This window comes from Engraulis encrasicolus, chromosome 24 (assembly GCF_034702125.1).
Source record: "Engraulis encrasicolus isolate BLACKSEA-1 chromosome 24, IST_EnEncr_1.0, whole genome shotgun sequence".
Lineage (NCBI taxonomy): Eukaryota > Metazoa > Chordata > Actinopteri > Clupeiformes > Engraulidae > Engraulis > Engraulis encrasicolus.
In genome coordinates, this window is record NC_085880.1 from 2,774,967 (window position 1) to 2,788,794 (window position 13,828).

At 41.5% G+C, this 13,828-nt stretch overlaps 1 protein-coding gene across 3 annotated transcripts in view; it reads left to right on the forward strand.

The window, feature by feature from the left end:
• The window catches only part of tasp1 (taspase, threonine aspartase, 1), a 60,235-nt gene that overhangs the window by 14,460 nt on the left and 31,947 nt on the right, over nt 1-13,828 (forward strand). For 2 of the 3 annotated variants that reach the window (XM_063191653.1, XM_063191652.1), the window contains exons 9-10: nt 3,270-3,440; nt 5,600-5,678. In XM_063191653.1, the coding sequence (XP_063047723.1) occupies nt 3,270-3,440; nt 5,600-5,678 (250 nt within the window). The remainder of the gene's footprint in view (nt 1-3,269; nt 3,441-5,599; nt 5,679-13,828) is intronic. The other variant, XM_063191654.1, reaches the window with a different exon arrangement.

Here is a 13,828-nt window from a genome sequence, read left to right on the forward strand (position 1 = left end):
GGAAAGATTAAGACAAAATGGGAATATATTTTGCTGGCAGAGGTCTTCCCACCGCCCGCCATCCCAAGCGTGCGTGTGGTCCGACCACATGAAATGAGGGAAGATATTTCCCTAGAAATGAAGCAGTATAGTCATAGCTAGGTCATCCTGCAACATTTATTGTGATTAAAAAGAGCGCAAAATAATGCAGAAAGCCGGAAAAGATGACAAGTAGTGTACAGTAACTAACTGTCATGTGGTTAGTAGCTGTTCCTGTGGAAGTGCGTGTCGGCTTGGATTTAGCAATTGACAAAAAACAAAAGCAAAAGTTTGCTGTGTGCTGACAAACAGCTGAAATGAAGAGACTGGACTAGAGACTGCATATAGACATAAGAAAACCAGATGGATGATGGATATTATGAGGAGCATAAGGAAAAGAAGGGGAATTAGGAGGGCCAAGTTACTTAAGTTCTAGTGGTGGTACACTGCATTGGGAAAGAGTGACTTAAAGGTGGTTGTGCAGGTGTTAAGGAAATTAATTTAACTTATTAATTAGATGAGACCACGACAAGTAGATCAGGTTTACAATTGGCTTTCTCGAAATGAAAGAGTGAGTAGCCCTGGAAAACATATTCCTCGCTTGGCATCCTCGGTCTCTCTGGTATCTCCTGCCACGAAGGCTCTTTTAATGGGCAGCACAGAAGGAATAGAAAAACACAGGGCTAACATTGTTTCTTATCAGAAGACCTTGAAAGTATCTTCCTAGTCACATAGTTTTCCCTGGGAAACATTTGAAAAGGAATGGAGTGCAACAGTATGAAACAAGTACTGAAGTGAATATAAAGCTAAGTCTTTGCTACAGATCATAATTATTTCTACAGCAGGTTAAGATTTAAAAATGAAATTCACCACTTACTACTTAGTTATACACATTTAAACTATTATCTATTGTATTTGGTTGGGTACCACAAAACATAATATTATACGAAAAAGTGGCAGTTATTCTCTCTCTATATATGAGTGCATGGCATGATGTAGTTAGACCAGAGACTCTTAGAACTAAGAGAATCTTTGGTTAGACATTTTTCAAAAAGTAGCAGGCATAAAGTGACTTAATGCAGTGCAGAACCTGACCAATGTTAGAGCATAACCAAATTCACCAAATTTCTTTTCTTTCCTTTTAACGTTGAATGTTAGCGTTGAAAAATACATTTTGGTGGTGTGCCACCACAGGGAGGGAAAAGTTCACATGGCGCCGGTATTGGGTGAGTGGGCTTGGGGAGCTTGAGGAGCCAGGGGAACTGGAGGGGCCGTGGAGGGTAGAGGGGGAATAGAGGGTGAGGGTGGGTGACCCACCTCGGGATGCTCTCTCCCCGCTATACTCACTGTGGCACGGGCCTCCAGTCTCTCCCCCTTTCCTCCCGACGAGGTGAATGAAGATTGATGGCGATGGCTTTCCCAGATGTCGTCAGTAGGCTCCTCCAAAGCCGTCTCCTCTCCTCTCCTCTCTTCTCTCCCTCTGCTCCTGCTGCCAGACGGCCCGGGCTCCGCCAGTGTTTATCATCGCTTCGTTTAATCAGTCATTTCTATCTCGTAGGTATAAATTAAATGGAAATGAAAATAACAATAGTGCTGGAATAAGTGTGCCCCTCTCAGAACTGTGTGTGATTTATAGACGGGGCTGAAGTTGAAGTGTAATGAGAATTAAATGGGTTCCACTTGCTTTCTCCTTTTTTTTTCGTTTCAAGCCCCAGTGTTTCATTCCCACACTTCCATTTATAATCATGATGAATTAATTCGCAGCCTAGTGTTTTTGAAGCGTCTCTGTGTTTGAATCGCTCTCTCCACCCCTTCCTCCCGCACTCGCTTCGTTCGAACCCCATCGCTCACAAACTGCTCACGGTCTCATGAGCTTTGCAGCAGACCTGTAAAACTGGCAAGTCAAGCCGTCCAAGCACATATTTGTAAATGCAGACCCTTAATAACAGCTTTTGAGGCGCGCCGCTTATTTCTAATTCGGTATAAAACAAATGTTTGTAGTGATGTCTGGTTTTGATTTTCATGTGAGATTTTTTCAATTTATTTATTTATTTATTTTTCTTTCGTCCTCCTAAAAAGCCCTGTCAGCGCCAACTCATAAAATATTTTCTGATTAGTCCAGTTTTTGTGCCTTTTTTATGGATCGACATGTGTCTGTTTTTATTGTACTTCCATCTGTTAATTCCCTGAAAGCGTAAGCGTCTGAGTTGTGTAATGCTTTGCTGAAATAATAATGATCTTTCTGGGAAGCCTTGTCTTGAATTTTGAATGAGGGCAACGTTTTAAAACCAGCATGAAACGCTCCCACGTAAGTCATGAGGTGACTTAAAATGCAGGGGTATCTTCTTTGGAAAAAAGGCACTAAACCAATTCACTACCAAGACGTAATATTTACATGACTGTGTATTTTTGAGGGGAGTCATTTTCTGCTTATGTTTCACAACGTCGATAAATGATGACTTTTATAAGTAAGGGTTATGCACTATGTGTGCATTACCAGTCGGAGACTGACAAGTCTCTGGTGTCCCATGCTTAATATGTCTGTGGATTGGTTTTGCTCTAAACCCCTCAAGCTCTTGGGGCCCCGTGGCTTTACCACCGTTCACTGGAGATGTGTTGTAAGTGAAAGACGGGAAACAGACGTCATGAATCATAACGTAGCATAGACCCACACCCCCCTCCAATCCAATCCCCAATGCCCCCCCTCCTCCCTCCCTTTCATTTGCAGTTAGGCTGCGAAAGCACATTTTTCATGTTGCTAAGTATCGCCTTTTGAGTTCGCAAACAAGTGCCTTCCAAAGTACACTGCAATCAGCGAATGAAAACAAAACTTTTAAAAACTAAAACATTTCTCAGAAAAAAATTAAGGACGCAGAGACCATAAATCAGACCCTAATACAGTACGTTGGCACGGTTCTGCTCACAGAGCCATGTGATTTCAGAAATATTTGACACACCAAACGTGCTCCCTGGGAGGACCCTCTTTGCTCTATGTATACCAAATTAATGCCTGACTAAGAGCCACTCAACTTAAAAAAAAAAAAAAAAGACAACACTTGCATGATTCCTGATTTATCAGTATGTACACGATGATCTGTTTCTTCATTTGCATTATACATTTACACTGATTTAAGCAGACAAGGATATTCTACTGTCCCACGCATGGGACTATTGGGTTGAGTTGTGGGACATGTAGTGGAAAAAGCCTATTTTTTTTCGTGCTGCGTCATCTGAAGTAATGGTGTTTGTAGGACAGTGACCTGGGGCGTTTGGGCAAAGTGAAAGCCATGATGGCGGAGGAGGAGGACGACGCGGCATGCCTGGACACGGTGGGGGCCATCGTGGTGGACCAGGAGGGCAACGTGGCCGCAGCGGTGTCCAGCGGGGGCCTGGCCATGAAGCACCCGGGACGGGTGGGGCAGGTAACAGTGCAGCATCTCTCCTACGAAGTATCCTAGATGGGACAGGTAACAGTGCAGCATCTCTCCTACGAAGTATCCTAGATGGGACAGGTAACAGTGCAGCATCTCTCCTACGAAGTATCCTAGATGGGACAGGTAACAGTGCAGCATCTCTCTAACGAAGTATCCTAGATGGGACAGGTAACAGCACAGCATTTCTCCTACGAAGTATCCTATCTAGGTAGGACAGGTAACAGCACAGCATCTCTCCAGCAAAGTATCCTAGGTAGGACATTGTCTGATTATCATCGTCTTTCAAATGTTGGTCTGATCAAGAAGATAACGAATAACGGACTTGTTAACCCGCCTCCCTCGGTTTGCTACTGGTCGAGACCTGTGCCAACGTTTGAACCAAACATTTTCTTAGTCCCAATAGAACATCTCTGTTTAAACCACGTCAGTGACTTGAATACACCTCTATCCAGGGCCGTTGGAGCTGCTCAAAGTTGATTGCTTCCCGACAAAGAGGGTGGAGTTCCCAATTTGTCTGGAAGGTGTTGCGTCACTAGGAGGGCGTGGCCTGGCTAGGTAGGACAGGTAACAGGATAGCATCTCTCCTACGAAGTATCCTATGAAACACCTTGGACAGGAAGGACAGTTGAACAGTTACCTCTGTTCTGGCTCTAGAAATTACACAAACATTATGGAACACAACTGTTATCTGAGTATGAATAATGTAATATTGAAATATTGAAAAATGAATATGAAAAAAGCTGTATTTAAAATGGCCAATTGCGAATGCTTATTTGGGCAGAGTGTCAGGTGCGGTAATCTCCGCTACGTCAAAACCATCTCTTGACTGTCACCGTCATTAAAAAGGACCCTAAGCATTTTTGCAATTGCAATCTCAAATGTGATAAATTATAGTTAAATTAATGAATGACAAGCTCCCCAACATAGTGAATATGGTGCTGCATTGTGTTGGTATCTGAAACATCAGACAAAGGGGAGCTACTTTCAAGAAAAACAAATGAAGTTGGTTGGCAGCATTATGGCAAGTGTTGTCTTTAAAATGGACAACTATGGAAACCTTTGCTCCTGTTGTTTCTGCTATTTGTACTGTTGCTAAATAATTCTACAAGAATGATTTTCTTGTTTGCCATTAGAAAAGAGCTTGCACTGTCTCATCCCTGTCCCTTACATCCTCCCATTCCCAAAATGTTTACAGCTGGTTACATGGGCTCTCAGGAAAATCGTTATTTGTGACCACTGCAAAGAGCTTCAGTCGTAATGGATTATGTAGTTTCGTTTTAAGTTTTCCTTGTTCATGCCAGTTGCTGGAGTTCAAGTTCAATGATTTGCAAAGATTCATCGTCTTTCAACACGACTACAAACAAAGCGCAAGTACATCACAAACAAATATGCCCAAACTACCAGGGGCCAGCTCGTCCCAGATGTAATTCACACACAACCCAGGACCTACTGCTTCAGAGACCAACCTCAACCTAATTCAAACTGCATGGGAAGAAAGCGGGTGGGAGAACAAAGGGCAGTGCATGTCAATATGAAAATATATTATGGCACTTTACTTGAAGCCGTTTGGAAAGGATTTGCCACAGGAGTGGATAAAGGGTACGCACAGTGGTCCAGCAAACCCAGACTTACTGCTGAAGTTTTTACATGAAAAGGAGACCACACAAAACACTGACTTCTAAAATAATTAAAGTGTTGTATTTGTGATGTACTGGTCACGTTCCCAGAAGTTCAATAAATACCTTTAGACATTTTTTGTTTTTAATCGTTGGCCTAAATCCAGCACCAGGTGTTCATGTGGAGAATTTATCAGTGGAAGGTCTTATGTAGCACATTTTTGGCCATATCCAGGAGTGTTCATGGGAATGAAACCCTTTTCAAAATAGACACTGGTTATCAGCCTTATCCATCACTGTTCCACCTAAAATGAAGATAAAATAAATGCTATCCCCTTTAGTATTAGATGTAGTAATTAGTTTGTGAAAGTGAAATAACATTCATTAAATTTAAACTGAATCAAATTTCTCTTACCACCCAGGTCTTACCAGACCTAAGAAGTTCAATAGCACCCCCTCAATAAAGCTTTTTTTTCTGTTATTGACAGTCATTCATAGTGTCTTCCTGTTGTTCCCCTTTTCTCCTACCAGGCAGCTCTCTTTGGCTGTGGATGCTGGGCTCAGAATTCATGCAATGCAAATCCCTACTCAACGGCCGTGAGTACCTCAGGTATTGAACCACTTTTGAATCTTTTCAACCCAGCAAATAAACATGTATTTGCACAGTGACCACATGCCACTTAAAAAAAAAATATTGTGGTTAATCTAGGATCAGCAATGTGGTAACACTGTCTTAATAATCAACTGAGATGCATGAAGTTGACACCTTTATCCCATAGATGCTGCCCTTCAAAGGCAAAGTGTAGTTATTATGGCAACACTAGTGAAACTGAAAATGCCTTCAAATCCTTGGCAGTAGGTTGGATGTTGTAGTTACTGTAACTTTGACATGCCAATATCTCTAAAACGGGACTTATTTTGACCCTTTGTCACAAGAGGTGTAATTTTCAGTCTAAAAGTCTCAATTTTTTTTAACATTCTTTTTTATTTCACTTTAGAATATACATGACATCATAAAACAAGTCTGAGTATTTTTGGCATTAAATGTAATAACTGACAATACAAAAAAATTCCAGAAAAAAATAAATAAATAAAAAATAAATAATTAACAACAGAAAAACTAATATTAACATGGTGACAGCCAAAGGCATATGACCAAAGACAATTGAAGGATCAAATACAAAGAAAAAGAAAAGAAGAGAGAGAAAAAAAAGACATACAAAAAGACCACATCAAAATATTTTGTGTCTTATCACCATCTTTGCTATGGAGTACACTTCTAAAAGTCTCAATTTTGGAAAAAAATATGTAGTTACCAGTACTGCACTTTGTCTTTGGGCAGAATACTTGGAAACAAAATGCAGCACCTCTGATATAGGTCCGAGGTAAAAGTTCTTATTCATGTATTTCTGCCATATTTGAGTGACCTCATTGGTTGGTAATACAATTAATTTCTACTGTTTTATCAATTTGTCTTGCTTTTTTCGTCGCACTTTAATGCTTTGTCACTCATTTTGTGCGACTGCTGTGCGTGAAAGATCTTCACTGTTTAAAATAGGCATTGTCGCACCTCAGGGCATCTTGCCTCAGTTAGCGGAGCAAATAAGACCAAAAATAGTTCACTTTGGTATGCAAGCATAGAAATTGGCACAGAGGTTCATTAGAATGTACTCTTTCAGCTAAGGGCGTTGGCCACGCAAAAATCCAAAATGGCGGCCATTTTTCAAGATGGCCACCCTGTTCACTTGTAAATAAGGCTAAGAAGAGTTAAATTAATGATACAATCACACAATTCGGCACAAATGTTCATTAGAATGCACTCTTTCACAAAAGAGCATTGGCCACGCAAAAATCCAAAATGGCGACCATTTTTCAAGATGGCCACCCTGTTCACTTGTGAGTAAGGCTAAGAAGAGTTAAATTAATGATACAATCATACAATTAGGCACAAATGTTCATTAGAATGCACTCTTTCACAAAAGAGCATTGGCCACTCAAAATCCAAGATGGCCACCATTTTTTCAAGATGGCCACCCTGTTCACTTGTAAATAAGGCTAAGAATAGTTAAATTAATGATACAATCATACAATTAGGCACAAATGTTCATTAGAATGCACCCTTTCACAAAAGAGCATTGGCCACTCAAAATCCAAGATGGCTGCCATTTTTCAAGATGGCTACCTCGCAACTTGTAAATAAGGCCAAGAAGAGTTATATTAGGGATAGAATCATGCAATTTGGCACAAATGTTCACCAGAAAGATCAATTATTCAATTCTGATCAATGATTTAAGCCTAGGAGCCCAACTGAGATATTCAATTTTCATATCAATCAAGTGAATACATGTGCATATCAAGTGTCAGTGACAGCTTGGATTATCTACCTCTATAAGGTCATTACAAATTAAAATGTATGCTGGTTTGTGTTCAGATATGTATATCTCAAGTCCTAGTGTACTATGGAGTGATGGGGGCCTCTATGCTTAGGAAAGTATGAATAATCAATATACAATACACCATACATACAGTATATTGACATATGCAAAATGGTAACATGTCTGTTTTATGTTCTACTTTGGCCTTTAACCTAGATGATATGTTGGCTACCTAACCACTTGATTTATTGATTGCTCATTATTTTTTATTTGTGGGTGTGGTCCTTTGTTTAAAACATGTCAGCCTGGCTTACTTCTCTCACACACTCAAAAAGTCTTTCAAAAACTTTAAACAACAACATGTGGAAATCCCATTGACTTTGGAGGGATACACCTGTCAAATTAGCCCAAACGTCATCAAGATACTGTACTCTACTGTACTGTGGTGTAGTGTACTCTGCTATACTGTACTGTACTGTACTGTACTGTAATGTTATATACTGTACGGTACTGTACTCTACTGCACCGTACTGTATGCTACTGTACTGTACTGTACTCTACTGTACTGTAATGTGATATACTGTACTGTTCTGTACTGTACTGTACTGGACCGTACTGTACTGTACTGTATGTGATATACCATACTGTACTGTAGGCCCACTGTACTCTACTGTACCGTACTGTATGCTACTGTACTGTACTGTAATGTGATACACCATACTGTACTGTACTGCACCGTACTGTACTCTACTGTACTGAACTGTACTGCAATGTGATATACCAAACTGTACTGTACTGTACTGCACCGTACTGTATGCTATTGTACTGTACTGCACCGTACTGCATGCGACTGTACTGTACTGTACTGTACTTTACTATTCTGCACCGTACTGTATGCTACTGTACTGTACTGTACTGTACTGTACTGCACTGCACTGTACTGTACAACTACATAGTAGAACTGAAACATGTGGAGCCTTCTGAGGTCATGTACAATATGATGCAAAATGGTGTAGTGGGAATGAGTTGTGTTACTATTACCACTCACAATCTATGATAGACTATCCTTCCTCCCAGACTATTTGTGTGCCTTGCATATCAAGGAAATGAGTAATGAGTACCAGCAATGATTTACTTTTATAGTATATACCATATGAGAACTGTTGTTTTATATAGATATTTCTCCTATGGGCAAGGGTGGCAAAGACCTATGGTACATGTTGTCCATCAGCTGTCAGTTGTGAAGTAGCAATTGAAGTACTCAATGATTATTGAGCTAACTGTAATACAACTTGTGACACAAGTACTAGGTGAAGACTTGAAAAAAAAACAATTTACCTCTGCCTACTTACTCAACACCTACTTAGAAATGATTTCCAGACATACTGTGGCCTACATATATATTGAGTAATCTGTAATACCATTCTAAAGATGACTGAAGTGCACTCACTATGTGCACAATGCTACTTGTGAAAATGTTGAATTAGGTGATCTTATGGGTTCTTCATACATATGGAGAGATCCTGTCCTTTACCCTCTGTCAAACAAATACAAAATATCTGTTAATGAAATTAGAGGATGGAGAACCTGCTACCTTGGACATCATCTTGCACTGACACTTCCCCATTCAGATGCTGCTGAGTGAGCATTAGCAGCAGTCTATTCTTACCATAGTTTTAGTGTGGGAAATACTCATTTTAATTCAAACCAAGAATCTTCTCAAATCGTTCACAATGTTACATTTGCTGCCAAGCATGTAAGCACAGTATGCACACTATCACACATAGGCCTACTTTCACACTATGTACATTTTTGTAGTTTCATCAATCTGTCAAGCAGGCTACAACTGCCATTGCTTCATCTCTGCTGGGTTTGGGACTATATTAACATTGTCAGCTAAGTATAATGTCATGTACTAACAATGTAATGCATTACACAACATGACATTGTATATGACATGGTAGATTTTTTTTTTTCCCGATGGCTCCTAGGCTAGAATTACAGCTTAATACCCTAAAGACACACCATGCAAAGTTTGGTGCTTTTATCACTTCCGTAATGGTAAAACCTTTACAGACTCCACTAGTAATACCTTCTCCACTTCGCCTTTGTGGAGCACAGCACATACTCATTCTCACATTCACAGATCAGCTCTGGAAGCTGTCAAGAAGGCACCAATTGTTTGGGGTTTACAAGAGAAAGTGCTTTCTCTCTCTCTCTCCCTCTCTCTCTCTATGCATCATAAAGGGTGGCCATCTTGAATTTAGTGCATCCAACACCATTTTTTTTAAAAAGTGCATACAAAGACACATTTCTGCCAAATTACATGATTGCATCACTAATTTAACTATTCTTAGACTTATTTGCGAGTGGCGAGGGTTGCCATCTTGAAAAATGGTGGCCATCTTGGATTTTGCGTGGCCAACACCATATTTTGAAAAAGTACATTCAAATAAACATTTTCGCCAAATTACATACTTGCATCACTAATTTAACTATTCTTAGACTTATTTAGAAGTGGAGAAGGTGGCCATCTTGAAAAATGGTGGCCATCTTGGATTTTGCGTGACCAACGCCCTGAGCTGATAGAGTACATTCTAATGAATATCCGTGCCAATTTTCATGCTTGCATACCAAAGTGAACTATTCTGGGCTATTTTGACAGTTAACTGCTGGACTAAGTACACAACATGCACATTTAGCTGTCACCTTCGCTCTTATTGTCCATTGGTTCATCTCGCGCAATAGAAAACCAATCCCTTGCATTCTTTTTGAATTACAGGGTTTTTGGTTGGCAGGGTAGCCCATTGCCATCAGTTTATGACTGTGTGTGTGTGTGTGTGTGTGTGTGTGTGTGTGTGTGTGTGTGTGTGTGTGTGTGTGTGTGTGTGTGTGTGTGTGTGTGTGTGTGTGTGTCTGTGTGTCTGTGTGTCTGTCTGTCTGTCTGTCTGTCTGTCTGTCTGTCTGTGTGTGTGTGTGTGTGTTGGCTGAGAATTGACCACTCCAAAACAGATCTACTTTAAAAAACACACCAGTGGATCATCTGCTGGGCATTAGATGCTGACGTAACACTGGCGTGCAGATATTCCTGCTGCACGACATGCCTTCCAAGTGGTGTTTTTTAAATATCTGTATTTGTGTCCCTTTTATCCATGAGAGAAGGGTTTTATGTTATGTGTCAGAGTTGAGTTGCACTTTTTATGTCTCCCTCATAAATGCAGACGAAGGAGTCAACCGGTTTTGGTGAGGGCTGAGGGGGTTGGGTTTGAGAGGGAAGAGAGACAGACCTTCAGCCTCCAAGACAGTTGGACACGCATCTCTTCCCCAAAGTCAATAAGTCAGACGGAGGTTTGCCCCGTGAAGGGTCGCTGTCTGCTGTCTGCATCTGAGAAATGCGGAGAGACAGACTGGAGATTCAAGGGCCAAAATCAATTAGTGTGTAATATAAGAACAACACACTCCTCATCTTCCTCTTCCTCCTCCTTAAAACTGTTGCTGAATTGAGTGACTCTTGGTGGTGATGGTGATTTAATGTTTTCCTAAGCGTTCATGTCTATGGATAAAAGGCGCAGTGCTTTAAAAAAAAAAAAAAAAGACACGCTGACCGCGTTATCAGGCAGACTGCGACGTCGCCTGATATTTAATAACTTGGTTAAGGCTACGCTTTCGTGAGATTTCCCCCATTTTAAAATATTCTTAATCTTAATTTGAACCAGCCACCCCACAAAGACTTTTCGGAGGAGACGTTAAAACTCGTGAAGCGTGTCAGCGTTTTAGAGAGATATACTTGTGTGCTTATCCAGAGGGTCGTTCCAAGGGCCCAGGGCAACTCAATCGAGTCGTAAGCTCTGGATGGCTTAACGTTAAGCCTCCGAGGTGTCTGTCACACAAGTGAACACAGGTGTACAACATCAAGAAAATGAAACGCTCTGTCTGGGAGGTGTTTACATGAGCACCAGCCAAGCAATAGGCTGCAGGCTCTCTGGCCTGGTATTTCTGCTCTCCATGTGTGTCGAAGTGTTGTAGTCCGTTCAGCTTTTTATGACCAATGCGGATTTCAAATTTCAATGACCAATTCCCATATGTGTGCTTCTCACAAGAACTCAAAGCGTATGGTCAATGCACAGTCTAAAATTAATTATGAAAAAAGCACAAACAATTCTACGGCCCCCCGCGGAACACGGAAGACGGGAAGCACAATAGCAAAGGAGATGCATTCTGGAACGATCTGAATGGAAATAGTTTGGTCTCATTCCACAGGATGTCAGAGTGTAAGAATGTCACTGGAGGTTCTGCAATGTCGGCAGCCAGATGCTTACTAAGTACATATTTCCAAAGCTAAACAAGCTTTGCTCTGCCTCCAATTTGTGCTCTGAGCAACCTGAGGCAATGCTCTGGACCATTCTGCATCTAATGCATTCTGTCACATGAATAAATAGGACTTTCCTTTAAACCTCCCTCTGTGTGTTCAAGCCAACAAAGCAGTGGCATTTTTTTTGGATTTTTTCATGCATGCAATGTATATGAGTGCCCGCATGGCCAAAAAAAAAAAAAAATGCAGCCACTAAAACGATAGGGGGCAGAAATCCATTATTCCTCATCTTTTTTTTGGGCACATTCTGTGCCTGCCCTGAAATGTATGGTTTTGAATGAATGTCCCCCCCGCCTTACATTTTTGTGACAGCCAGACGATGCAGCCTGTAGGGCAACATTAACTCCTTTCACGGCCGTCTCCTCCGACGTTTTAAGAAAGAGAGACAGAAAAGGCCCAGTGGGGAAGGACGCATTCAGAAGTTGTGGCCCTTTTTCTCTCTGCCTGTCTTTATACATAGTATATTTAGAGCAGAAAAGAAAATGGACACCCCCCACATATTTGCCTGGTGTTTTTTTTCTTCAATTTAATTTCTCCACTGCACTGGTTTTAGCCAGCGCAAGTGCACGGCGTAGTACAGCGCAGCTCACAGCACACAGTCGTGCATTCACAAAAAAAGTGTGCCTTTGACTTTGGCTTTATTGTTGGAATTCTCAGGGCAGGGAAGTCACTTTAACAGCCAGACACCCTGTAAAACTGCCATTTGGAGCAGGCAAACCCGGCCCCCGTCCCGCCGCTCCCAAACTGGGTTTGCGCTCCGGTGTGTAACCCCCATTCCCATTTTTAATGCGTTTCCCTTTACAGTAATCACTTAAACGTCTCACTAAAAAAAAATGCTATTGTGTCGCACAAGACCAAGCTGCAGTACATCCAGAGAAATCCACCCTCCTTCAAAACTACCCCCGTCTTTTTGGTCCGTTCCCCAACCCCCATCGTCGCCCCCTCCTCACCCCCAATTTCCCTCACACCTGTCCTGCCTGGCCTGGCCAGTAGGCTGGTGTAAAGCAACCTTTGGCCTGTGTGGCTAACAAGGGGGTATTTGGCGGACTTCCTCCCCTGCCTGGGGGTTAACACTTGGGGAGCCCAGTTATGAGGTAACAGACAGGGGGGTGAAGCTGGATCCAGCAAGTGCAGTGGTTCTCAACCTTTTTTTGAATAAATGCCCCCTGCACCTCATCATAAGTTTCCCAATGCCCCCTTAGCTTCATCATAAGTCTGCCAACGCCGCCTTAGTATTGAAAAATAAAATAGACTAATGCCCCCCAATGGCAATTATGCACCGCCCCCTCGCAGCTGTATCCTTCTCAACGCCCCCCTTGGGCTCCCCAATGCCCCTGGGGGGGCTATAGAGCCCCTGTTGAGCAACACTAAGCTAGTGGGTCTGCGAGAGAATCCATCCTAATTCTATCCTTTCATGGATGCAGCGCCTAGAACACAGGAGGATCTCGGAACCCATCTCTTATTTCACACTGATTCAAATATTTACGTGAACAAAGTCATGCGGCACGTCAGGAGGGTGAAGCTGGTTGATTAAATTACGATACCTAGTTTTTTAGTTTTTTATAACAACAAATTTGGTGAAAAGGTTGAAAAAAGGTTGACATTTTAAGTTGATGCTGTATATTAGCCATAATTTTTCCTAATAAAAATAATGTTAGAAATAAAACATTGCTCTCAGTTGTTTTATACATGATAAAGTGTAGAATGGCAAGTAGAGAGGGGAAAATAAATGTATATATTAAATATCGCGAGTAATATCGATATCGCGGTATATACAGTCATGTTATTGTGTGTCACATAGTTTTCTAATATCGTGCAGCCCTAATATTCTCTCGCTCTCTGTCTTGCATGGATGCAGCGCTATTACAGTAGGGGTGGGTATTGGCAAAGGGTTAACCATTCAATGCGCACCAAGCTGACACCACGAGTGTAAAAATACAGCTTATTTGTCAGTTGCTGTGTAGCATTCATAAGTCAGTTCATTTTGTTAAGCATCTGGGAGAAAGCTCCCGT